Below are 26,011 nucleotides of genomic sequence, written 5' to 3'. Positions count from 1 at the left end.
TCACCAGCCAGACTTTCTATTCAGAGACTTGTCATGGCATTTCACAAATATCACAGGTGACTTTCCTTTCTGCAGATGAGACATCTTCTCCCTGGAACAGAAGATCACCCTGTGGAAGAAAATGGACGTGAGCACACCATATTGGAACAATAAAAATGTTCAAAAATAAATGGTTCAGTCAGGGCTGTTTGAATCCTACATAATCGTTCTGATTGTTTTGATATTTCCAATAATTACCTGTTTATACTCAGGCCATTCAGGTCAGCAACACATCCGAATCAGAGGGTTATCTGAGGGCTTAGCCCACTGTCCAGCAGTAAAGCTAGTTCATCAGTACAGACAGGCACACAGACAGCACAGACAGCCTGGAACAGGCTTAAAATCACAATATTTTCACCAAAAAATGATACAAGATCAATTTTACCACTTCTTAGTGTCTGCATTAGGGAATTCACAAACTGGCCTTCAACTGGCCCTGCTGGAAAAACAAATACTCTGTATAGCCTCTCCATTCACAACCTCTTTTCCCCCCTTTTGGTTATAAAAGAAAATGACAAAAGAGAAATACATTATCAACACTTATTTATTTATTCATTGGTCATGCCTCGTGGCTTAGGGGATCTTAGTTCCCCAGCCAGGGATTGAACCCAGGCCCTCCACAGTGAAAGCACTGAGTCCTAACCACTGGGCCACCAGAGAATTCCTTATCAATCCTAATTTAAAGAGTCATTTTATTTACAATAATAGTATACTACAGTTTGCAAAATCCCTGTACATTTAGTATAAAATTTTAAATCTTATGGGGCTCTCTATGCAATTCATTTTATCTATGTGAAGTGGGGTTAGGAAGAGAGGATGAGATTATCTTGGAATCTTGTCCTTCTTGAAGAGGTTAGTTTTAATCTTTGAATGTCCAAGTGGCATCTCTGAGGTTCTCTGCATAACTAACTGTTTTGTGCTTGCAAGAATCAGTGCTAAATGAGAAGCTGAGATTCTTGACTTCTAATCTCAACTCTCACTCAATGACTGTGGCAATTCAGAGTTTAGGTTTTCTTTCCATAAAATGCAGAGATACCATTAATTCCCTAGTATGACAATAAAATAACACACCTAAAAAATGATAGGTGTAATTATCTAGGTAATGTAGTTTTAAAGACAAAGCTTACTAAAGTTTCACCTGAACATTGGAGGCTCCATAAATACTATTTCTAGGTAATAACATTAGAGTGAATGAAAATGAATGGAGAGGGGCGGAGTCGAGAGGGGCGGAGTCAAGATGGCGTACTAGGAGGACGCGGAATTCGCGTCTCCTCACAACTAGGACACCTACCAGGCACCCATGGGGGACCACAGACACGTAAGGGGACTGGAGAAACCCCCAGCGACCAGGTAGAAACACGGAGAATGGGGGGAGTGAAGGGGGATGAGAAGTGGAGGCGGGACGGGACTGGCGCCCCTGAGGGGCGGCTGGGGGAGGGGAAGGGATCCCACGCTGGAAGGGGTAAATTGGGGAACCACTGGGGGGCAGAGGATCAAAAGGAAGCGTGGCCAGGTTTCCTCTGCCCACTTGGACCCCGAGGAACCTGCTGAGATCCTGGGCCTGATCCTCTACCCACCGAGGCCCCATCCAGCCATGCTGGCCCTGAGGGAGTGGGAGGGTGAGAAGGGGGAGCAAAAACAAAGGCCGGACCTCCGGCACCCCTGGGGGCAGCTGGCGGAGGGGAGAAGTTCCTACACCATAGGACCCACCCATGGTTAGGGGGTCCAGTGGGGTGGGGGAGACCCTGGGGGAGACGGTGGTCGTGGGACATGAAGGAATGGAAGGGAATGCAGCCAGTGCTTTCCCTGTCCACTTAGAAAATGGGAAGCCTGTTGGGCTTGTGGGCCTAATCCTCTGCCCTTGGAGCCTCCCTCCTGCCGTGCAGAACCTGAGCCCCACCCCTACACCCCCAACCAGGGCCCCACCTCTACACTCTGAGGGCCCCTCCAATGTGCTCAGCCTAAACCCCACCCACACACGCTCACTCAGGGCCTTACCTCCAAACTCCAGAACCCCACACTCCAGAGGCCCTCCTTCCAACGTGCTGCCTCTCCCCTTCTGTGCACTTCCTAGGCAGAGGCCCCGCCCCACGCTTGAACGTCACCCCGCCTAGGTCCCGCCCCACACTCAAGCATCAGTCCCCCACCAGTCTAGGTACCGCCCTACCCAAAACCCCCTGCCTAAATATCACTCCCATAGACAAGGATTTTATTTTTTTCTGTGTGGTTTTATTTTACCTTGTTGCAGTTGTTTCAATTATAGTTTTATTTTTCCTAATATATTTTTTATCTTTCTAATTTTATTTTTTTTATCCTTTGATATGGTACTGCTCCTTCCTTTCTTTCTGATTTCTTTTTTTGTTTTTAACCATGCCACAAAGCTTGTGAGATCTTGGTTCCCAGGCTGGAGGTCAGGCCTGAGCCCCTATGGTGGGAGCTCCGAGTCCAAACTGCTGGACTAACAGAGAACCCCAGACCCCAGGGAATATTGATTGGACTGCGGCCTCCTGGATGTCCTCATCTCAGCAACAAGACCCGGCTCTATCCAACTGCCTGCAAACTCAAGTGCTGGACGTCTCAGGCCAAACAACCAGTAAGACAGGAATACAGCACCACCCATCAAAAAGAGAAAAAAAAAAAAAAAGAAATGACAAAAAAATATGTTACAGACAAAGGAGCAAGGTAAAAACCTATAAGACCAAATAAATGAAGATGAAATAGGCAATCTACCTGAAAAAGAATTCAGGGTAATGATAGTAAAGATGATCCAAAATCTTGGAAACAGAATGGAAAAAATACAAGAAACATTTAACAAGGATCTAGAAGAACTAAAGAGCAAAGAGTGATGAACCACACAATTACTGAAACTAAAAATACTCTAGAAGGAATCAATAGCAGAATAACTGAGGCAGAAGAACGGATAAGTGAGCTGGAAGATAAAATGGTGGAAATAACTGCCACAGAGCAGAATAAAGAAAAAACAATGAAAAGAATTGAGGACAGTCTCAGAGACCTCTGGGGCAACATTGAATGCACCAACATTTGAATTATAGAGGTCCCAGAAGAAGAAGAGAAAAAGAAAGGGGCTGAGAAAATATTTGAAGAGATTATACTTGAAAACTTCCTTAACATGGGAAAGGAAATAGTCAATCAAGTCCAGGAAGCACAGAGAGTACCATACAGAATAAACCCAAAGAGAAACACACTGAGACACATATTAATGAAACCATCAAAAATTAAATACAAAGAAAAAATATTAAAAGCAGCAAGGGTTTGTGTTAACATACAAGGCAATCCATATAAGGTTAACAACTGATTTTTCAGCAGAAACTCTGCAAGCCAGAAGGGAGTGGCAGGACATATTTAAAGTGATGAAAGGGAGAAACCTACAACCAAGATTACTCTATGCAGCAAAGATACCATTCAGATTTGACGGAGAAATTAAAACTTTTACAGACAAGCACAAGTTAAGAGAATTCAGCACCACCAAACCAGCTATACGACAAATGCTAAAGGAACTTCTCTAGGCAGGAAACAGAAGAGAAGGAAAAGACCTACAAAAACAAACCCAAAACAGTTAAGAAAATGGTAATAGGAACATACATATCGATAATTACCTTACACGTAAATGGATTAAATGTTACAACTAAAAGGCAAAGATTGGCTGACTGGATACAAAAACAAAACCCGTATACATGCTGTTTACAAGACACCCACTTCAGACCTAGGGACACATACAGACTGAAAGTAAAAGGATGGAAAAAGATATTCCATGCAAATGGAGATCAAAAGAAAGCTGGAGTAGCAATTCTCATATCAGACAAAATAGACTTTATAACAAACACTATTACAAGAGACAAAGAAGTACACTACATAATGATCAAGGGATTAATCCAAGAAGATATAACAATTATAAACATTTATGCACCCAACATAGGAGCACCTTAATACATAAGGCAAATGCTAAAAACCATGAAAGGAGAAATCGACAGTAACACGATAATAGTAGGAGACTTTTAACACCCCACTTTCACCAATGAGCAGATCATCCAAAATGAAAATAAATAAGGAAACACAAGATTTAAATGACACATTAAGCAAGATATTCTTAATTGATATATATAGGACATTCCATCCAAAAACAACAGAATACACTTTCTTCTCAAGTGCTCATGGAACATTCTGCAAGATAGACCACATTTTGGGTCAAAAATCAAGCCTTGGTAAATTTAAGATAATTGAAACCATATCAGGTAACTTTTCTGACCACAACGCTATGAGACTAGATATAAATTACAGGAAAAAAACTAAAAATTACAAACACGTGGAGGCTAAACAATATGCTACTAAATAACCAAGAGATCACTGAAGAAATCAAAGAGGAAATTAAAAAATACCTAGAAACAAATGACAATGAAAACAAGACGACCCAAAACCAATGGGATGCAGCAAAAGCAGTTCTAAGAGGGAAGTTTATAGCAATACAATCCTACCTCAAGAGACAAGAAACATCTCAAATAAGCAACCTAACCTTACACCGAAAGCAATTAGAGAAAAAAAAAACCCAACGTTAGCAGAAGGAAAGAAATCATAAAGATCAGATCAGAAATACATGAAAAAGAAATGAAGGAAACACTAGCAAAGATCAATAAAACTAAAAGCCAGTTCTTTGAGAAGATAAACAAAATTGTTAAACCATTAACCAGACCTATGAAGAAAAAACGGGAGAAGACTCAAACCAACAGAATTAGAAATGAAAAGGGAGAAGTAACAACTGACACTGCAGAAATACAAAGGATCATGAGAGATTACTACAAGCAATGATATGCCAATAAAATGGACAACAGAAAGAAATTGAAAATTTCTTAGAAAAGCACAACCTACCGAGATTGAACCAGGAAGAAATAGAAAATATAAACAGACCAATTACAAACACTGAAATTGAAACTGTGATTGAAAATCTACCAACAATCAAAACCCCAGGACCAGATGGCTTCACAGGTGAATTCTATCAAACATTTAGAGAAGACCTAACACCTATCCTTCTCAAATTCTTCCAAAATATAGCTGAGGGAGGAAGACTCCCAAACTCATCCTATGAGGCCACCATTGCCCTGATACCAAAACCACACAAAGATGTCACAAAAAAAGAAAACTACAGGCCTATATCTCTGATCAACATTGATGCAAAAATCCTCAACAAAATACTAACAAACAAAATCCAATAGCACATTAAAAGGATCAAACACCATGACCAGCTGGGATTTTTCCCAGGAATGCAAGGATTCTTCAATACATGCATATCAATCAATGTGATACACCATATTAACAAACTGAAGAATAAAAACCATATGATCAACTCAATAGATGCAGAAAAAGCTTTTGACAAAATTCAACACTCATTTATGATAAAAACCCTCCAGAAAGTAGGCTTAGAGGGAACTTACCTCAACATAATAAAGGCCATATATGACAAACCACAGCCAACATCGTTCTCAATGGTGAAAAAATGAAACCATCTCCTCTAAGATCAGGAACAAGACAAGGTTGCCCACTCTCACCACTATTATTCAACCTAGTTTTGGAAGTTTTAGCCACAGCAATCAGAGAAGAAAAAGAAATAAAAAGAATCTAAATCAGAAAAGAAGACGTGAAACTGTCACTGTTTGCAGATGACATGATACTATACATAGAGAATTCTATAGATGCTACCAGAGTAGTACTAGAGCTAATCAATGAATTTGGTAGAGTAGCAGGATACAAAATTAATGCACAGAATGCAACAAATGCAACAAAAAGAATAAAATACCTAGGAATAAACCTGCCTAAGGAGACAAAAGACCTGTATGCAGAAAACTATAAGACACTGATGAATGCACAGAATGCACTGATGAATGCACAGAATGCAACAAATGCAACAAATGCAACAAAAAGAATAAAATACCTAGGAATAAACCTGCCTAAGGAGACAAAAGACCTGTATGCAGAAAACTATAAGACACTGATGAAAGAAATTAAAGATGATACAAACAGATGGAGAGATATACCATGTTCTCAGATTGGAAGAATCAACATTATGAAAATGACTCTACTACCCAAAGCAATCTACAGATTCAATGCAATGCCTATCAAATTGCCAATGGAATTTTTCACAGAACTAGAACAAGAAATTTTACAATTTGTATGGAAACACAAAAGACCCTGAATAGCCAAAGCTATCTTGAGAAAGAAAAATGGAGCTGGAGGAATCAGGCTCCCTGACTTCAGACTATGCTACAAAGCTATAGTAATCAAGACAGTATGGTACTGTCACAAAAACAGAAATATAGATCAATGGAACAGGATAGAAAGCCCAGAGATAAACCTGTGCACAAATGGTCACCTTATCTTTGATAAAGAAGGCAAGAGTATAAAATGGAGGAAAGACTACCTCTTCAATAAGTGGTGCTGGGAAAACTGGACAACTACATGGAAAAGAATGAAATTAGAACACTCCCTAACACCATACACAAAAATAAACTCAAAATGGATTAGAGACCTACATGTAAGGCCACACACTATAGAACTCTTAGAGGAAAACATAGGCAGAACACTCCATGACATAAATCACAGAAAGATCCTTTTTGACCCACCTCCTAGAGAAATGGAAATAAAAACAAAAATAAACAATTGGGACCTAATGAAACTTAAAAGCTTTTGCACAGCAAAGGAAACCATAAACAAGACCAAAAGACAACCCTCAGAATGGGAGATATTTGCAAACGAAGCAACTGACAAAGGATTAATCTCCAAAATGTATAAGGAGCTCATGCAGCTCAATATCAAAAAAACACACAACCCAAGCCAAAAGTGGGCAGGGGACCTAAATATACATTTCTCCAAAGAAGTTATACAGATTGCCAACAAACACATGAAAAGATGCTCAACATCACTAATCATTAGAGAAATGCAAATCAAAACTACAGTGAGGTTCACCTCACACCTGTCAGAATGGCCATCATCAAAAAGTCTATAAACAGTAAATGCTGGAGAGGGTGTGGAGAAAAGGGAACCCTCTTGCACAGTTGGTGAGAATGTAAGTTGATACAGCCATTATGGAGAGCAGTACGGAGTTTCCTTAAAAAACTAAAACTAGAAGTATTATATGACCCAGCAGTCCCACTACTGGGCATATACCCTGAGAAAACCGTAATTCAAAAAGAGTCATGTACCACAATGTTCATTGCTGCACTATTTACAATAGCCAGGGCATGAAAGCAATCTAAGTGTCCATTGACAGATGAATGGATAAAGAAGATGTGGTACATATGTACAATGGAATATTACTCAGCCATAAACGGAAACGAAATTGAGTTATTTGTAGTGAAGTGAATGGACCTAGAGTCTGTCATACAGAATGAAGTATGTCAGAAAGAGAAAAACAAATACCATATGCTAGCACATATATACGGAATCTAAAAAAGAAGGAAAAAAAATGGTTCTGAAGAACCTAGGGTCAGGACAGGAATAAATACACAGACGTAGAGAATGGACTTGAGGACAAGCGCAGGGGGAACGGTAAGTTGGGAGAAAGTGAGAGAATAACATTAACATATATATACTACCAAATGTAAAATAGCTAGTGGGAAGCAGCCGCATAGCACAGGGAGATCAGCATAGCACAGGGAAATCAGCTTGGTGCTTTGCAACCACCTAGAGGGGTAGGATAAGGGGGGTGGGAGGGAGACACAAGAGGGAGGGGATATGGGGATATAGTATGCATATAGCTGATTCCCTTAGTTATACAGAAGAAACTAACACAACATTGTAAAGCAATTATACTCCAATAAAGATGTTAAAGGAAAAAAGAAGAAAAAAACATGTGAGCTACCTTTGTAGGCTAGAGATTAAGGCAAAATAACCGTTTAAAAAAAAATGAATGGAGAAAAATAAATTTAATTACTTTTTTTGAGTCTCTCCTGCCTTTACTCTGATCTTCTCAATAGCAAAGCCGGGGCTGCTCCACCAGTTGGACCAGCTGAAGTATGAATCGCTGATCCATTTGAGTTTCAACATTAGCAATTCTCCAATATCCACCTCAGTGTAAATTAGAAAGGAGTATGTTTTATTTGTGGAAACTTCAGGCCTGAATAAAAAATCAACATATTTGGTTAGTTCTGGAAAGCAGGGTTTTTTTTTTTTCCTTTTTCTTCCTCCAAAGATATAAATAGCTTTACTGTTCGGGGAATATTTTTCAAATGCAAAAAATGTCCAACAAAATACACAAGATGCATGTCAATGGCATTTAGTGTATTTTAAACGATATCTACACTAATGTGTACCTTTAATGTATTCCAATTTTTATCCTAACAATATGAACTATGTAATATAATTCTTAAGAGAAAAAAGTTCATAAGTCCACCATTTAGAGATATTATTTTCATTTTCATATATTCCCTTTCAATTTGTATTGATATGTGAACGTGTCCTTTGTTACAGTCATAGTGTACATAATACAATTCTCTTTTCTTTCTTTGTTCACTTCATATTTTATCTTTCATTTTTTGCCATGTTTTACCTAGTTTTCTATAATCACAGTTTACAGAGGCTAGATTGATTTTCTTGATTTGTTAAACCACAATTCACTTAGCCATTGCCTCAGTTTTGGACACTTGCTTTGCTTCTAATTTATGCTACTATATGTACCACTGCAATGAACATCTTTTGCCATATAGCTTTTTAAAAATTTTTCTGTTAAATATGTGTTTTTCTAGGTGTCCTATGCCTCTTCTGTTCCTCAGACCAATGATTAGAACAGGAAGCAGTGCCATGATAAACCCACATGCTGGAGGTCATGTTCCGTGGCTACTCACAGGGTGAAAGGGATGTTCTCACTCTCGGCCACAGTGCCATACAGAGAGATCTCGAAGGCCTGGTTGTTGTGTATATCACTCTCCGTCCCAGAAAAATGTATCTTTACTTGGTAATGGAAGACTGTAGAGAGAAAAGCAGAACAACCTCTGATCAGTCTTTATGGAACACTACAGCCCAAATAAGCAGGCAATTCTGAACGACAGACAGTATCTTACTAATGATCAACAGGAAGTGCTCATACATGACTATATTTATGTGTGGCTTAGAAAGATTTCTTCATGTCTGTACAGTGCTCACTACTAGAAAATTCAGAATTTGAATTCTACTCCCTTGCATTAAAGTGTGATTGTAGTGGATAGGAAGAATCCAGGTGTATCTGAATTGCTAAAGCCAACCCAGAAAGTAGTCAACTTTGATGGGGTACTAGGAAGATCAAACCAAGACGCCAAAATTCCCGTGAAGCTTTCACTATGAATTCCACCTTTCCTTGGCTGTTTTGTCCCTTAGCATCTGGAAAAAGCATATTTGGTATTTTTTACTGTCACTGTATGTGACCATGTTTCTTCATGTTTCTTGGGTATGTCTGACCTCCCTACCCTGTATGTAGGCTCCTTCAGTTCAGAGGATCACGTGTACCTTCTATTCTCCACTGTCTAGCACACAGTCAGTAAATAATAGGCCCACAATAACATTATTTCATTAAGTCACCAGTGAGGCTGTAAAGACAGCCAGTTCCTAAAGTGTTCTGTATTAGAGAGAGCGTCCAGAAGCAGGTACTTAAACTTCCACACCTCCTCCTACTCTCCCCATCTCAACTAAAAACCCTGAGTAGATGGGATGCGGGAGACGTTAAGGGATAGGAAAGGCAGCAGGCTTGCAACACAGCTGTAAAGGATGAAGAGAAAGAGTTGGGGTTAAATGGAGCCCTTGCAGGCATCGCCACAGACCAGAGCAAGGGAAGTCTGACTGCCGAAGTGTCCCCGGAGAACACTGAGGCAGGATGCTGGGGATGAGTGAGCCCTGCCCAATTCTTCAGAAGATTATGGTCTCCTCTATACCTGACACACACTTCCCTACTCTGAAAAGTTAAGGAAACTAAGGATTCCCTCATTGCTTAAAATGTTTCCTTGAATTATAGATGCTCCAAACCTCTGGACCACCAAATGCACCTCTAGATTCTAACAAACCACCTTAAAAATGGGTGCCTCTATCAGATATATTTTACCCTGGGAAACTGTTTTTCAATGCCATCTCTTCCGTCATACTTCCACCTGGACTCCACATAAACTAGCCTTTCTGATATTAGTCCCTCTCTCTAGATTTATCTGATTATCTCCTCTTCCTGTCTCCCTTCAATTCCTGCAGGTCTTGCTCTGAACAAGCTGCCAAGTTTGAAATTCAACTGTGAACAAATTCATGACAAAATGGGAATATCTTAGAAAGTTTGGTATAGACTTCCCTCCCAGGAATTGTTATATTTTCAAATACAGGTGGTTCTTGCCTTCACTGAAAGCAGACTTTAGGAGTTTGCAAACTTTTTCTATAAAGGGCCAGATAGTAAATAATTTAGGCTTTGTGGGACCAAATAGTCTCTGTCCCAACTACTCAGCTCTGCTGTGGAGGCATGAAAGCAGCCTTAGTCAGTATAGAAATGAATTAGTGTGGCTATATTCTAATAAACCTTTATTTACAAAAGCAGGTGGTGGGTTGGATTTGGCCCATGGACCATAGTTTGCTGACCCTGGATGAATGGTTTCAGATTAACTTGGAGCCTGGTGCTAATGCAGTGGTCCATGCTAATGGTCACAAGTACAAAGGATGGTGGCAAGCAGGGCTGCTGCATAGAGCAGTGCAGTTGTGCCCTGGGTCTTACTGGCAATGGGAATTAGGAGCTTCAGTAAAATGGATTAGTACAACTCCTTCTCTACCAACAGAAACACAAGTGAGGGATTGGAGTTTAGCAACATCGTTTTATCATCTCTGTTGCAATGGACAGAATCAGTATCTGTGATGCAACAAGCATGATAAGAAAAATAGGATCAAATCAATTTTCCTATTTACAACAGTCTCCAGCCTACCTTTGTAGGGCATCTGAGAACGAGTCTTCAGGTACATTTTGCTGCTTCTTTTGGCTCTGACTTTATTGACCTCATAGCCCAAGTTGTTGCAACGGTTCTTTCTGCAACTCAGGCAGAGCCCTTTTTCAAAGGCTTCCCTGGAATTGCACCGGTAGGCCTTACTTGGATTTTCTTCATTCAACAGAGAGTCAATGAAGAGATGAATGGAACGCTCGTGGGAGCACTTCACTAGCTGGTCCACATCTGGGGCAAAAGAGACACAAAGAACATTTCAACTCTGTGACAGTCCACAATGAGTGTTTCGTCTTGCATGTCTAAAATAGTTGAGGTGTGGTGTTAGAATAAAATGACCCCCTTGATTGTAGGTCCTATTTAAGGAGGTACTCTTGGCGGCAGCTTCTCACCTACCCCCAAGAGAGCCAAAGTTGCAAATTTATAGGGAACTTTTGATGTTTTTGCTGTCTCCGTTTGTGAGTATGTTTATGAAGCTATAATAAGAGACATCCAAGATAGAAGTTGATTTCCCCCAGTTTATCACAACTTTCTCTTATATTGAAAGCATATGATACTTCTAAATGCTTCTAGAAACATAACTCTAGAAACCACATCATAAAGGGCAGGCATAATTGTTAAATTAATAGTATTTTATCATAGATATTGATACTATGTATAATTGAGGGGTGTGTCACTGCTAATGATTTTTACATTAAATGAATTATAGAAATAATCAGCAATGTCATAAACGTGCAGCTATTACCATAAGCTTTATAACAATTGAAGTTAGTAACATTATGCTGTAAATTCTATAATATATGCCCCAAACACCTGAGCATATTGACTACAGGTCGGTCCCATTGTCCACAAGGTATGCAAAGGTCCCTTAAAACACATCATAAAATTAACACAGCTAACATGATTATTAAAGTAAATATTAAAAACTAATATTAAATTGTATTTTCTTCTTAAAAATTTGGAATATTTATTCTTAGGGAATGGCGATTTTTTTCTGATTTGTACATCTCTTTAAAAGGCTGACAAAAGAAATTTGGACTAATTAACATGTCCTTTACTTTTAGTAAAATTCAGAATAACTCTACTTGTTTTGCAGCTGTATTCAAAGTTTAGCATGTGGCCAGATAACACTTTCAAAGGCAGTGCAGTTCTCTTGTCTAAATCTCACCAATTTTTTTTTTCCTTTTATTACTGCAAGTGCAGTAGTTTACAATATAAGTGTAGTTTACAATATAAGATGAAATGTCTCTCTGACCACAGGAAGTACTGAGCCTCTGAGGTGGTCATGCTAAATGTGACAGACTTCTTCAAAAACATATCTTTGCTAAATGTGTGTATTCAAACTACGTACTTGTGGAGAATGGGTAGGACACTTGGTCAGTAAGAGTTAAGGTGAAAACTTACATTTAATTAACTTCTAAATTATATTTACCTCCAAGGCCTCTCTCTGCAATCACACGGATAGCTTCTGCAATGTTACATCCTGGTTGGAATGTGCCTCCGTTAGGATAAATGTCAACATGCCCTACTGGTTTCTGAATTCCAATACTTCGGCCAGGTGACCCTCTGGTGAAGGTGTGTAAGACATCTACAAAATCCGCATCATCTGGAGAAAGGCGACCTGGGGCTTCTGCATACTCAAAGTTGGGTCCAGCTGGATCTAGGCCTTAGTGGGAAAACAAAAAGTCCTCAGAGCTTTTTAAATTCCCATTAGTTTTAGTCTCCTCCAGTATCACCTTATCATTCCATTGTTCATCATTTGAATGTAAATGGCAGCCACATAGATTCTTATTAGCACCTCCTATTCTATAGTGACTGGATTTTTAAATTACTGAGATTCATAAAAGCAGCTTAACTCCTTTTCAAATAAAATTTGAGTTTCTCAAACTAGCCATTAAATAACAATTTTCACTCAGTATGACTTGATTCCCTTTTGTATCAATAAATTATTTCTGAGCCTGGTTAGAAGGCGTTTATATAATGCTGGGCTCTTTCTTCCTCTCTACACAGGCCAAACAACCAATTGCTATTGGCCCAGATGACAAGACTCCTTTTTCCAAATGGCCTCTTGTGTTGGTCCTTTTTCATTTTTCCCAGTATTGATGTGAGAGGTGACATATGTGTGCGCAATAAACTATCAAAGCACAGAGCAGAGGGAGGAGGGAAATGGGTTTCTCAGAGACACCACTGGGCTCTCTGTGCTTAACTCTGCACCATTTCTCTTCTACTGCCATTAGACGGTAAGCTCATGAGAGCAAGCGTCTGTATTTTATCTTACTCCAGAAAAAGAGCCCTCCCATGAGATAACCAAATGGCCAGGTGTACCCAGAAGACTACCACTCACATATGGTTGTTTGACAAACAGTCTGATTCTCTTTCAGAAAATGACAGGCATCGCAAGTCTTTTGTTATAAGAAAAATGGCATTGCTTTCTTACCGGTAATTCTGTTGACCTTCTTATTGGTCAGACTTCCTGCAATGCCAGCAACATGGGCTCCAAGGCTATATCCCAAGAGATGCACATTGTCCAGAGGATAATTAAATTCATCCTTTGGAAGAAGAAAAGAAAAAGGTATTTGATATTTTACAGTTCTTTGCAAAATATCACTGCTAAAAGAAATAAAAGTTTAATAGTATTCCTGCCAAATAAATAAATAAATAAAATATATTGTTTGAAAATATAGGCAATACTGAAAATTAATTCTACTTATTTTAATTTCTTGTTACAGATGAGAGGAACATATACTATAGTATTGAGATTTTTTCTTTCCTTAATAACATATTTAAATTAGAAAGTTTTCCCATACATCTGAAATAGAAATGTATGGAAACATGAATTTCCATACATCTGAAAATATATGTATATGTGTATATTTATATAGAGATATTTGTATATATATTGAATAGATACATACATATACAAATATATATTTAACTCATTATTCTCTACTCTAAATACCCTGCACCACTTCATTCTTTAAGGTTAGCCAAGCAATGACTTAAAATCAGAAAATATTACAGGGGAAAGGACCACAGACACGTTGAGTCCAGTCTCCTCATTCAACAGATGAGAAGTCTGAGGTCCAGGAAGGTGATCTGATTTGTCCAAATTCACTCTCCTGGTTAGCAAAAGAGTTAAGAAAAGAACTTTTATCTTTTAATGAGCAGCCAATAAACAGCTTATTTTTTACCTCCAAGCATCTGACTTAAATAATTTGGTCCTGTGAGAGTATTAGCTTCCTTTCAACCCCGAGATACTTTCCAAAGGTAATTTTCAGAGAATGGCCTCAGAGAGCCAGAGGGAGTAAAACTCCTGACTCTCAGCACCTCATATCCTACAGACTTTTCTTGCCATTTTTCCCTAGTTCATCTCCATCACTCCCTTAACCCTCAACAAAAATCTGGATCCTTAATCCACACTAAGGAATAAGTACTATTAATATTTTTGTCAAAGAGATTGATATTCTAACAGGTCAAACCCTGGATAAAATTTCCATGTGCCAGCCAACTGGGAGGGAAGGATTTGGCTAAACATGACATCTCCCCTCTGCCCTGAAATAACAAGCTTTTGTCCCTCCTGCCCACTTAGTTCTTGGTCTCAGCAAATCCATTCACCATGAAAATACCAAAGGACAGGGCAGGGCAGGACTACGCCTTATGGGCTTTATAGCTTTATCATTCTTATCATAATGATGCTTTTAGTCAGAAAATAATGTCCAGGCTTATTCTAAAGATATGAGTTGACCCAGAAAATATCTATATCTAAGTGAAAAACAGCAACAACCAGTCATTAATTCAGCTGTAGCCAAGAGATCTGTTTTGGACATACAAGGCTCCTTCCCCCAGTCTTACCGCCATCCAGTTGATAAACTTGGCCACATCCTGTCCCACCAGTTTGGTGTACCCCGCAGACACAGGATAATGCTGCTGGGCCCGTGACAGCCAGTCCACCACGATAACGTTGGAGTCCGGTTCCCTCTTGTACAGGGCAGCCACGAGTTTTGGCACCCAACTCTCATACATTCCTGTCACCTGAAGAGGATGATACCAGCATTCTTAAAATATCCACCTACAACTTGTTATAGATATGTCAGCCCAATACACCTACATTAAATGGAAAAAAGAAACAAACCCACGGGAAGCCCATTGGCTCAGACGCAAAACTCAAACCACAAGAGTATTCAGAGTCTTCTGCCTGACCCTTCTGAGGCAAATTTGTGTACCCCAAAGAAGGACTGTGTTGAGCTCAGGAATGGCAGACTGAGGTTTCAATTTTAAAAGCATATTTTATAAATTCAGTAAAACTTCAATAATTTATAGTATTAAAAGGAAAGATCAATCTGAATAAGTTAAAAATTTGCAGCAGAATTACAGACGATTTTAAAAGAAATTTAGTTTAAAACAAAGAAATTTAGTTTAAATAATTTCAATTAGGCTAATAAGTTAATTGGGAGATGTGAATGCCCTTTATTCTTATAAAGGGTCATTTACGTACAACATTTGATGTGATAATGAAAAAAATAGTTTTAAACATACTAATCTATTCCAACAGAAGGTAACTTTGTTTAGCAATCTCTTCATACATAAGAAAATTATTAGTTTCAGTTCAGACTTTTTCACAATTCTCTCAAATTCTTGATTATCACAGTGCAAATTAATGAGGCTTAATAATTGCATTTCCAAAATTATTAGATTGGTCCTGTTTTGGAAATAAGCAGACTGCCAGCTGTAATTCTTTGCTTCTTGTTGATAAAAGCCCCCAAATTCAAAGTCAAAAGACTTATGCTATCAAAGAAGAGACATTGGACATCTTTGCAAAGATGCTTACTTTAAAATAATCGAAATACATTAAAAAACTGCAGATGATAAAATTCCATGCCTTCCTGCCAGGAGCCTGTACACAGCAACAACCTACTTTAAATCTGCAAATCTATCCACTCCTAATATTACCTGAGAGCAGATCACACTGTAGCCATAGTAAAGGTTACTCAACTATGTACTCGACAGGAAAAGATTCTGAAATCCATGTTTAAGGCAGCTTTTAAGGGGAAGCTCATAAAACCTATATTCTTCTTAGAGTAATGCCAATAGACAAAAATAAGACTCTTGAATTCCCAAACCAAGGGACTTCATTTAAAACTTTGATCTTAGATGGTGGGTTCTTTTAAATCTATGCTTCCATTTTGTTTAGTCTATTTTCTAGGCTAAAACATTAAAACATGAGCTCTCTCTTCACTCCTGACACTAACTGCACAATTTTTAACCAAATTGTTGTGCTCTGTGGAAGGAAAAAGCAAGCCTGGGACTCAAGAGATCTTGGTTCCAATCCCAGCTCTTCCACTGATTACTTCTATGAACACAGGCACTGTATTAACCTTACTAGGCTACCTATAAAACAAAGCGGTCAGAATCAGATGACCCGGAAGTTACTCTCCACCTCCAAAATTTCTTCTTGTGACCATTTTGGTTCCCAATCTACTCGCACTGATCAAATGCCAGCTCTATAATCTATTTCCAGCATGAGGAGAAAACAAAAAAGAAAAAGCACATAGGTGATGTGAGCCCATTAGGAACATGTTTAAGTCTTCTTTGAACATGTCTCAGTGAGGCTGCTTCAAGCCTGGGTACAGCCTGGGTCTTTGGAGGAACCAGCTGGAATGCCCATCCAGCAAAAAAACCCTAAGGAATTGGTCCTGCCTCCCTTTCTCCTCTCTTAGAGGTTGAAGGCTGGCCACCCTTTGCAGCTGCCTTTTGAGAGAGGATGATGTCATTTCTTCAGAATGCAATGTTAATCACTCCTCTCAGCCAGGGGTGAGGATATCCAACACCACAATGAGAACCCTGGACTTAAACACAAGCAGGTGGCCAAGCTCCAGGACAGCTGTGTCTGACTGCCTTCTGGCAGGTGTCCGGTGCACACTGCATGCTAAGCATTCTTTCAGGTTCGTCAGAGCTGCAGAACAAAGCTGCAGAACCTCCTCACTTCCCCTAGTCCTACGCCCTTGAGTCGCTGAGCAGCTTACCTCAGACACGGCAGGAAAATCTCATTTGCTCTCAGCCCCTGTTTTAAGTTTTTCTGTACTATCAGTGTTTCTAAATTAGGTAATCTGTCAAAGGGCAAGGAACCCAACATACTCCTACAGTGAATGATACTTTTAGTAACTGCCTAACAACCAATCTAATTCTTTCTTTTTTTAATTTAACATAAGACACTGCTATAAGTAACCCCAACAAAGGGGTGGAAAACAAGGACCCAACTTCTTCAATTATGAAAAGGTATTATTTCCTAATTTTTTCTTCTGTGCTTCCTTAAATCAGTACCAATTTTTAAAGGCTTTGATTCTTAGGCATACAGCTGAACTTGAAGCTCTCCTTGCCACCTGCCCCAGGTGGTCCCACTGAACCAGCCAGGGAGTTGACTGAAATGTCTGAGATCGGTTATCCAGCACAGCTGGATGAGTTAGAGCACATACCGACCAGCTCTGTACGATGAAACTCAGTCCCACAGCCAGTGGCCCAGCCTCTGAGCCCAGGCACTCAAAAAAGTCAGGACATATGATGTGAAGAATATAAGTGGGCTTATTGGGCAGTAGGGCTAATGATAGAAATTGGTGCTATCTACTGATACTAGGTGAGTCGTGTCATCTTAATGTGAGAAGGAAATGTTTTTCAAATATTCTTAAATTATAAAATTCTCTCAGGGATAAGATTGAGATGCCTGAGATGTTCAATTTATTTCTGTCATATAAATGTTTATTAAGCTTAAACTTTTTTGAAAAGTATTAACAGCCAAGACTACATACAACTAGAATGTCTCTAAAATCACCAAAGATTATGTTTTCCTATTTAAACCTCTTAAAATATAAAAAGATCTACGTTAGGAATTTGAATATGTAATTTTATCATAAGATAAGTAATTTACTGTTACCTCTAGTAAATAGATGTATTTTATTAAAATAAACATCCCTGTGAATTCTGTTACTAGTTGCCTTCATCTCTATAAACGTTATAGCAATTGTCCTACACTGTCAATAACAAAGGCACTTATGTAGGAAAAGAAATCAGGACTGGAAGTATCAATCATTAGCTAATTCATCTCATTAGAATTTAGTGTCTATTACCTTATTCACAAGCTCTGACACAATGGAAAGATATTATCTCTTTAACCATCAATTTTATATAAGTCCTTTTTAATAAACAGTAAAATATGTTCACTAAGGAATGAAAATATTGAAAACAAGCTAAAGTAGTTAAGTAAGAACTATACCATATAAAGTGACTAATTAGCATATCTATTCACATTCTTATCATGTCGCTGACAGTTCCCTGGCTAGCCCTCTTTAATCTCAAGGAAAGCTCCCAAAAGTTTACAACTGGCGAATGTTGAAAGTGGAGGGACGTCTAGTCTAATCTCATTGTTTTACAGATTAGTAAACTGAGGCCCAGGGATGAGAGGTATCTGGATCCACATCACAGAGCTGGAGAATGGCAAAGCAGAACCAGAACCAGCACCTCCTCCCTCCACTCCAGCTCTCTCCTCCCCCTTACAGGTTATCTTCCTTAGGAAAGGACTTTGGTGAAGTGCTGGACGAATCAGGATCATGCCAGTTTTCCATTGTCTCCTCTAAATGGTAACTATATTCTTCTCTGTACTTGAGCAAAGGCCCAGGGGAATGGCTGGTTCAAGGTCACAGCTAGGTACCGTGGTAAAATGAAGGCTGGCACTGTCCAGAGGAAGTACCCATGAACCTTTGGCTTTAGATTCCTCAGTCCCCACCCCGAGCCAGAATTGGCTTTACTCAAGTTTTAAAGCAAAGCCATCACTGGGTTCCCATCACTGGGCTCCCAACAACTGGGGCAAGACAATCAGAATGCTTGGTTCATGCCACTCAGCTCCTTCCTAAGGAGCCTTTCTTACCGTCCAGCCGTGGAGCACCATAAAGGTTTTGCTGCTGTGGTTAAATTGACAGTTAGCCACAGATTCTGTCACTCCAGGAATGAGGTGGCAAGTGTCCTCAGCTGTGTCTTCGGGGGTTCTGAGAGCAAATTTACTTTCGATGTCTATAAAATCTTTTCCTCCTGTAATTCCTGAAAAGGAAAAATTGGATAAGAGCTTAATTAGACGGTTGTTTTACTTGCTGGACTGATATGTTTTAGATTCACAAGCAAAACACCACCAATGCTATTTTTGTTTCTAAAGTTAAAAAAAAAAAAAAACTGAATGTGGATTGAAAGAGAATGACTGATCCTCCAGCGGTGCTCAAAGTTGACAGAGACAGCCTTAAAATAACTGAGTTAAGTAATATTGAACTCTCCTGTGTCTTCCATCCTTTTCTTCAGCTCTTTTTCAGTCAAGGGGTGTGTGTGTGTGGTGTATATAGTTTCAAGTAAGACAACTTCTATTTGGGAATTCTTTAATTAATCTTCTCTCAAAATATGAATTTAAGTGAGTTAGCTGAGTTTATGTTGCCAATAGTGGGAGAGAGAGTAGGGACCAGAACCCATGTCTCTTGGTTGTAGTTCTTCTAGAGAACACTGGCTCAGGGCATTTGTGTTGTGTAGTTCCACTTACTTCATATATGATTTCACCCTCTTTAAATCTCTGATTACATCAAAAGATTGTCTTCCTGCAAAATATGATACAATAAGGTTTGTTTGAAGGAAGGTTGTTTCCTTTTCACTAGCATTATTTTTTTTAATTTTAGAAAGAAGAAAAGTTGGAAACATGGGGAAGTTTTTGTATGGAATCATTCCCACCAGCATGGCAAGATGCATCACTTTAAAATGTTTTTAAAAATCCTTTAGCGGGCTGTTCAGAAATATCTGTGCTATGTGTGAGTTATGGTTAATTCTTCCCCCCAGTATTTCTTTTCTCAATTTTGTCTCTACAGTCTTCCACACAAAGTCCTTGCCTAAAGTACTGTAGCAAAGGTGGTTTTGGAAAGAATCCACTTTGGTTCTTCATGGTTAATCCCAAAGTGAGTCAGGAGAGAAAGAGAACTTTGGCCTATTTTTTGACTCTCTGGACAATACTTCTGAATGCTGATAAATGTTCACAGGGTATTTGTAGGTAGTGCATATAATATCACAGTGAACACTTTAAGTAAATTGTATTGCAAATAAAATCAAACTCTTTTATAAAGCAAGCACACCAAAGGGAAGTTATATTAAGAAGTTATCTAATTTCTGGTCAAGTAAAAAAGAAGTCAAAAAACCTATCCATTCACTACAAGAAGGTAGTAACTTACACATTTTAGATTTGGCTATTTAAAAGTTTCAAAAGGTAAATAACTAAGGTTGCTTAGAAATACTTCTAATTTCTTAATCTAAACCTTCTTCCTTTTCACAAAAGTTGAAAATCCATAATTTCAAATAACCTTGCAAAAGTCAGACCAAAAATTAAAATAAGAATGATATAGTACAGTGAAAGTACAGGCATTTGAATCAAACTTATCATATAACTTTCTGAGGACTGACCAGCATTCTCCTTTTTAATTATTTCCCAAAATTCCTTAAACAATAATGTGGTTGCTTGCAAGTGATTCATTATATGTAACAAGTTGATCTCTCTCTCTCTCTCTCTCTCTCTGTCTCTCTCTCTCTGTCTCTCTCTCTCTCTCTCACACACACACACACACACACACACACACCTCTAGCACCTAAACATACTAAGAAGATTTATTCAAATAAAAGACTGTGATAGACTATTGATATTTAAAGCTTTTTTTCATTTCCATATAGTAAAATTTCACTTGAAATCCATTCATTAATCAAGAATATTCTCTGCCTCTCAACTCATTTGAAGATGTGGGTTTTCCTTTTCCTTCCTAACCAGAAAGCACTCTGGTGGCCTAATAATTTATTTGATGGTCGAAAAAAATTATAGATTTTTAATCTGATTCCACTTTCAGATTCTGCCCAAGAAGTTCTTTTACTGTTAGAAAGTGCTTTAGAAAATTGAAAACTAAATTAACTTTACCCTCTATATATTTGCTCTATATCAAATAACTCATGTTTCCTCTCATAACAGTCTTATTTTAACACGTTCAATCAGCAAGCTTTTTAAAGCAGAAATACTCTGAACAATCTGGCAGACAGATCTTGCCCACTACCTATTTGCCAAACTGATATTTAAGATTATTGCCTTGCATAACTCCAGAGGATACCAGTCACTTTTATTCTATTTTTTCCTAGAATTGTGCAACACGGTGGCTCTGGTATTGCTGGTGGTTTTGAAATCACTAAGAATATTCTTTGAAATTATTAAGGCAGGATTCCAGTTTCCCACAACCAAACTTTTCTGTTGGGTACATCACTTGTAAAGAAAAATGATAGGAAATTCATACATTCTCAAGCAAATTTGTATTTGGAAACTTTTGTTTCACTTTTCATGGATTTTTTTTTTCATTTTAAGTTACAGAAAACATAATGAAGCCTTTGACAAGAAAATAATACCACTCTATATGCCACGTGATGTTTTCAATTCTATGTTTGTTCTTTATATGAAATCATAAATGTTACTGGTGTTTAGTCAGTCTTTCCCTCTCTTTGGCGTTCTGACAGGTATTTCCGTACTACTGGTGTTTCCAACCCCTCAAGGATGTCTTGGCATTCTAAAGATGAGTGTGCTTTCCAAACATCCACCAGCCCTCACACAACTGACTTAGGCCAGGAAGAGTTAGGGAGAAGGATGGACCCTGATTTATGGGTCATCAATTCATTATGGGTCATTATGAGTATGTTTAGTTGACCTAATATATACACTGGGATTGCTCCTGGCTGGCAGATGAACTGATTTGGCTCAACTGTTGCTAAAAAAATTATTGTTTTTCATACATGGAAATGATATTAGTGACTCTGCCCTTAGCCCTTTAAGGGGAGAAGGACCTTTCACCAGATCCCCTTAGAAATTAAAGCCACCTTAGAATAGTGTATGTCAGGGGAGAAGTGCATAGGTTTAATCGTTTATAAGGGCCCCTATTCTGAATTTGGCTTCTCATATCAGTAACATCACACCATCAGACCTGTTCTTATCAAACACTAAGGGGAGAGATTTTGGGGCACCAGGAAAGTTACAAGTTAATGCATTTCTTGATATTATCTTTATCCCTAAATTCCTAAATAGATAGCTAAAAATCTATGTGTATAAACAAAGACAAGGAGTTACCTTAATATGGATAATAACTCACAGGAATGAAATTAGGCTGAGAAGTCAAAGCACTTTAAAGGTACATTTATAGAGGGTACATTATAGGAGGAACACTGAGCATCCCAGGAAAGAGACTCTAAAGGCAGTTCACAGTTATCAGGTAAATAAGATTAACATTTATGTGAAGACATGAGATTCAAGAGCTCAATTATAATGCAATTCTCTTAGAAGTTTCTACTTCCTTTCTCTCTTTTTCTTTCCTCTCTCTCTCACACACAAAAACATACACTCCTAAAGAATTTCTTCAGTAATTCACCTCCTCTCTGAGGCTGATGGTCACAGTCATTGACAGCTTCTGTAGAATGCCAAAAAACAAGTGAAAAAAAACCCAATGGGGGTGGGGTGGGGGGGTAATCAGTGCTGTTATCTGACTGAATTGAGGTTTTCAGATATTCCAATGTAAACAACGTGCCTGACTTACCTAACAAGCTGATTTACTTTTCATTTTTATAGAAAAAAGTGTTTGCTAAAATAGTGGCCGTAAAATGTGCAGCCCAATTTCTCTTCCCAGAATAAAGCAAAAAAGGAGGGCTGAGCTAAAAATACACTGCCTGAAAGAAAGTGAAAATTTCCCATTGTCAGTCTTCCCCAGTGCCTGACTCCCACCTTTCCATACAGCTATTCATCAATCACTCTCTTGCTGAGCTCTGCTCCCCTTGCAGGTGGTACCTGCTACTTTGCTGTCATCACGCAAAATGTTTAACTCAGATGTTAGCCTAGAAATTCACTATGGCCAGTCAAATAGAACTGCAGCTACTGAGCTCTTCAAATTTCCTAATGGGGCCACGCAGAGGCTGTGGTGCCTCCAACAGCAAAGAGCTGAAGGCAGTGCCTGTATCCTCATATTTTTCCTAGAAATCGAGAATGAATAAGTAAAGTCAGAGCCCAGAGGGGGTGCTGCTTGCCATTCCCTCACACTTGTACCTTTCTACTCTGAATTTCTTACATTCCTACCTAAATTCATTTGGAGGATAAAGGGGGCAGAAATTTGTTGTGTTGGGAGAGGCACAATATAAAGGGGAGGGGGGGGGAGCGGGGCAGTAGAGTGAGAGTGGGAGGAAAGGATGAGAAGGATTAATTTCAAGTCCACTTCAAAATGATTCCTCCCTTACAAAGCATTTACAGCCATGAAAAGCATGTGTTGATTAAAATCCAATTTAATTCATTAATCACTTGTATCCATTTACATCAAAGAGTAAAGAATTAGAGGGGTCTAAGAGAACGCTTTTCAGAATTTTTTATTTGAGTATAATTGCTTTACACTGTTGTGTTAGTTTCTGCTGTACAGCAAAGTCAATCAGTTATACGTATACATATACCCCCTTTTTTAGATTTCTCTTCCATCTAGGTCGCCACAGAGCATTGAGCAGACTTCCTTGTGCTATACAGTAGGTTCTCATCGGTTATCTATTTTATACATAGTAGTATATATATGTCAATCCCAATCTCCCAATTCATCCCACCCCCACTTCCCCCCTTGGTATCCATAAGTTTGTTCTCTACATCTGGAGGGGTCTAAGAGAATTTTGAGTCTGGTCCAAACTCCTCATTTTAGAGTTGAGGAAGCAAAACCCAGAGAGGTGACCACTGACTAGCCTGGGAATTTAGGGTCCTGAATCTCTCAGGGAGTCTAGAAAAAACTCAATCTGTGGATGACACTTATTTGTGTGTGTTTTTTAGTCTAAGTAACATTACTCTGTAGTGTACTTTCTGAAATAAGAATTTGGAGTTTGTTCCAACCTTTTTCTTGGACCGTGTAAAACACTATCCAGCGGCACATGCTACTTCATGAGATGTTTAAGGCTTTCTAATTGAACAACTTAGTGCTGAAATAAAACAAGCGTTTAGCAGCAACCAAAGTCAGAGACAAACTCGACCATAACGTGAACCACTGCAGACCGTGCCGCCTGAAAGCACAACCAAAGCACACCGCCCTAACTGCAAGTCCACCAAGGAAGAGAAAAGAAAATGTTGCCTCCTTGCATGACTTGCTTCCGTTGCCTTTTCAGTTGCTGCTGTGTGTTAACTGAACCAAGGTTCAAGTTACACAGGCTGCCTCTACTGTGGCAGGTCTCGGGCTGGGCGCTCACCTTCCCTGCAATAAAGAAATGCACATCCGGCCTCGAAGCCTCAACCCTGGTGAGAGGTAACTGGGGTTCAGCCAGTGGCCTCCCGGCGGCGCCCAAGAAACCCCAAGTGCTCGCGACCGCACCGCGGGGCAGGGCGCCCGGAGCCGAGCTCAGCTCGCAGGACGGTAAGGGTAGCCAAGTGCAAACCTGGCAACCCCCAAGTCAGCGGCCACAGACTGCTGGTCGCTCTGCCACGTTTTTCAGGAGGGTCAACCCTTCGCTAGGTTTGCTGGCCGCTAAGAAAAGCCGAGCGTGCAAGAGTCGAAGTTAAACAGCTTCCCCGGCGCCCCAACTCTTGCAGGACGCTGCGTCCCCAGGACTCCGCGTCCCGCGTCCTCTCCTCCCACCTCCACGTGCAGAGCAAGAATGTCCTGTACTCCTAAGTGGCGGCCAACACCTCCCCCCGCGACCCGCGGCCACGGGCCAGCTTCTCCAGGAGAAGGGGCCACTTTCTAACCGCGCTCTCAATGACGGGGACTGAGCCGCGGCCAAGGCCAAGCCAGGGTCACCTTGGCTCCCTTGCCTTTCATTCCAGGCCCCCCCCCCCCCCGAGCGAAAAGGTTGCTGCAGGTCACCGCCATCTGAGCCCTTCCTCCCGCCCCCCTGGTCCCGTCCCTCACACTCTCCCCCCGCTCCCTTCCCTGCTGAGCCCAGGCGGCCGGAACTCAGCCTCAGCCAGAGTGGAGGGGACAGCGCGGGAACGCGGGAAAGAGAGAAAGGAGAAGTGGGAGCCGCCCCAGAGAGATCGGAGGAAAAATTCCCTCCGTGGCCCTTCCAGATCCCACCCCGGTGACCCTTTCTGGGGCAAGCGCTCGGGCTAGGAGAGTCCCCGGCGCGCATCGCAACTCCTTCCTACTTCCTCCTTCCCATCTTCACAACGTGTGCAAGTGGCCGCTGAGCAGATTCTGCAAGTGGAGGGGAGTCTGCGCGCAAAACTTACTGTCAGCGGTGGCCACCCCTCCGCGGGAGACGGTCAGACTCTGAAGCCACACGCTCAGAGCCACCAGAAGCAGGGCTTTGCTCTCCATCTCGGGGCGCGTCCCTCTGTGGGAGTTACAGGGCACCCGGCTGGAGCGGGGACAGACGGATGGACCGGCTGAGTCTGAGGCGGGAGCAGGCTGGAGGAGCGGTCTGGCGCAGGGCAAGTCACCCTTTAAAGAGGAGGCAGGACAGCTAGAAGTGGCAGGTTTCCTCGGAGAAGGAGGAGGAAGAGGAGGAGGAGAAATTGAGTCTGACACTGTTTCCACTCCACGGCTGCTTATGTGATTGGAAATATGCAAATAAACCTCATCACCTATTGGCTATAAAATCATAAGCTGGGGGGAGGGCCCTAAATTCACTTCCAAATAGTTGAGCAAATTGTAATGAGGATCAACCCTGCCAGCAAGAAGAGGGGGAAAGGGCTGAAAGGAAATTTTACTTTCTCTATGAGGCCTATGTGCTTTTCCTAAGAGGTCTGGCTCTCCTGCGTGCCTGGCACAAGCACCAAACACAGGTTTATGTGAAATAATCTGGAATCACCAGTTTTCCAAGGAAAGGAAGTTAAGTTGTTAAACTACCTTTGGTCAACACTGAAACCCACTCCTCTTTTGATGGATCCTGTTTGTAACTTGCAGTGTTTTTTGTTTGTTTGTTTGTTTTGTTTTTGGTTTATCCCCCCGCCCCCCAAATTCTCCTGGACAATGTCAATT

General features: G+C 40.1%; 1 protein-coding gene across 1 annotated transcript; it reads right to left on the bottom strand.

Annotated features, from left to right (window-relative positions):
• LPL (lipoprotein lipase) lies at nucleotides 1-25,348 on the bottom strand (the record flags this gene model as incomplete). Its single annotated transcript, XM_082842211.1, has 9 exons — nucleotides 1-109; nucleotides 7,982-8,164; nucleotides 8,892-9,012; nucleotides 10,971-11,213; nucleotides 12,415-12,648; nucleotides 13,420-13,531; nucleotides 14,835-15,014; nucleotides 18,901-19,061; nucleotides 25,261-25,348. The coding sequence occupies 9 exons, from the start codon at nucleotides 25,346-25,348 to the stop codon at nucleotides 1-3; spliced, it is 1,431 nt and encodes a 476-aa protein (XP_082698337.1).
• Between the last annotated feature and the right edge of the window lie 663 nt (nucleotides 25,349-26,011).

The sequence above is a fragment of the Leucopleurus acutus genome (assembly GCF_964270905.1).
Source record: "Leucopleurus acutus genome assembly, chromosome: 7".
Lineage (NCBI taxonomy): Eukaryota > Metazoa > Chordata > Mammalia > Artiodactyla > Delphinidae > Leucopleurus > Leucopleurus acutus.
Note: the sequence above shows the minus strand (reverse complement) of the source record. Positions and strands in the feature narration are given on the sequence as shown.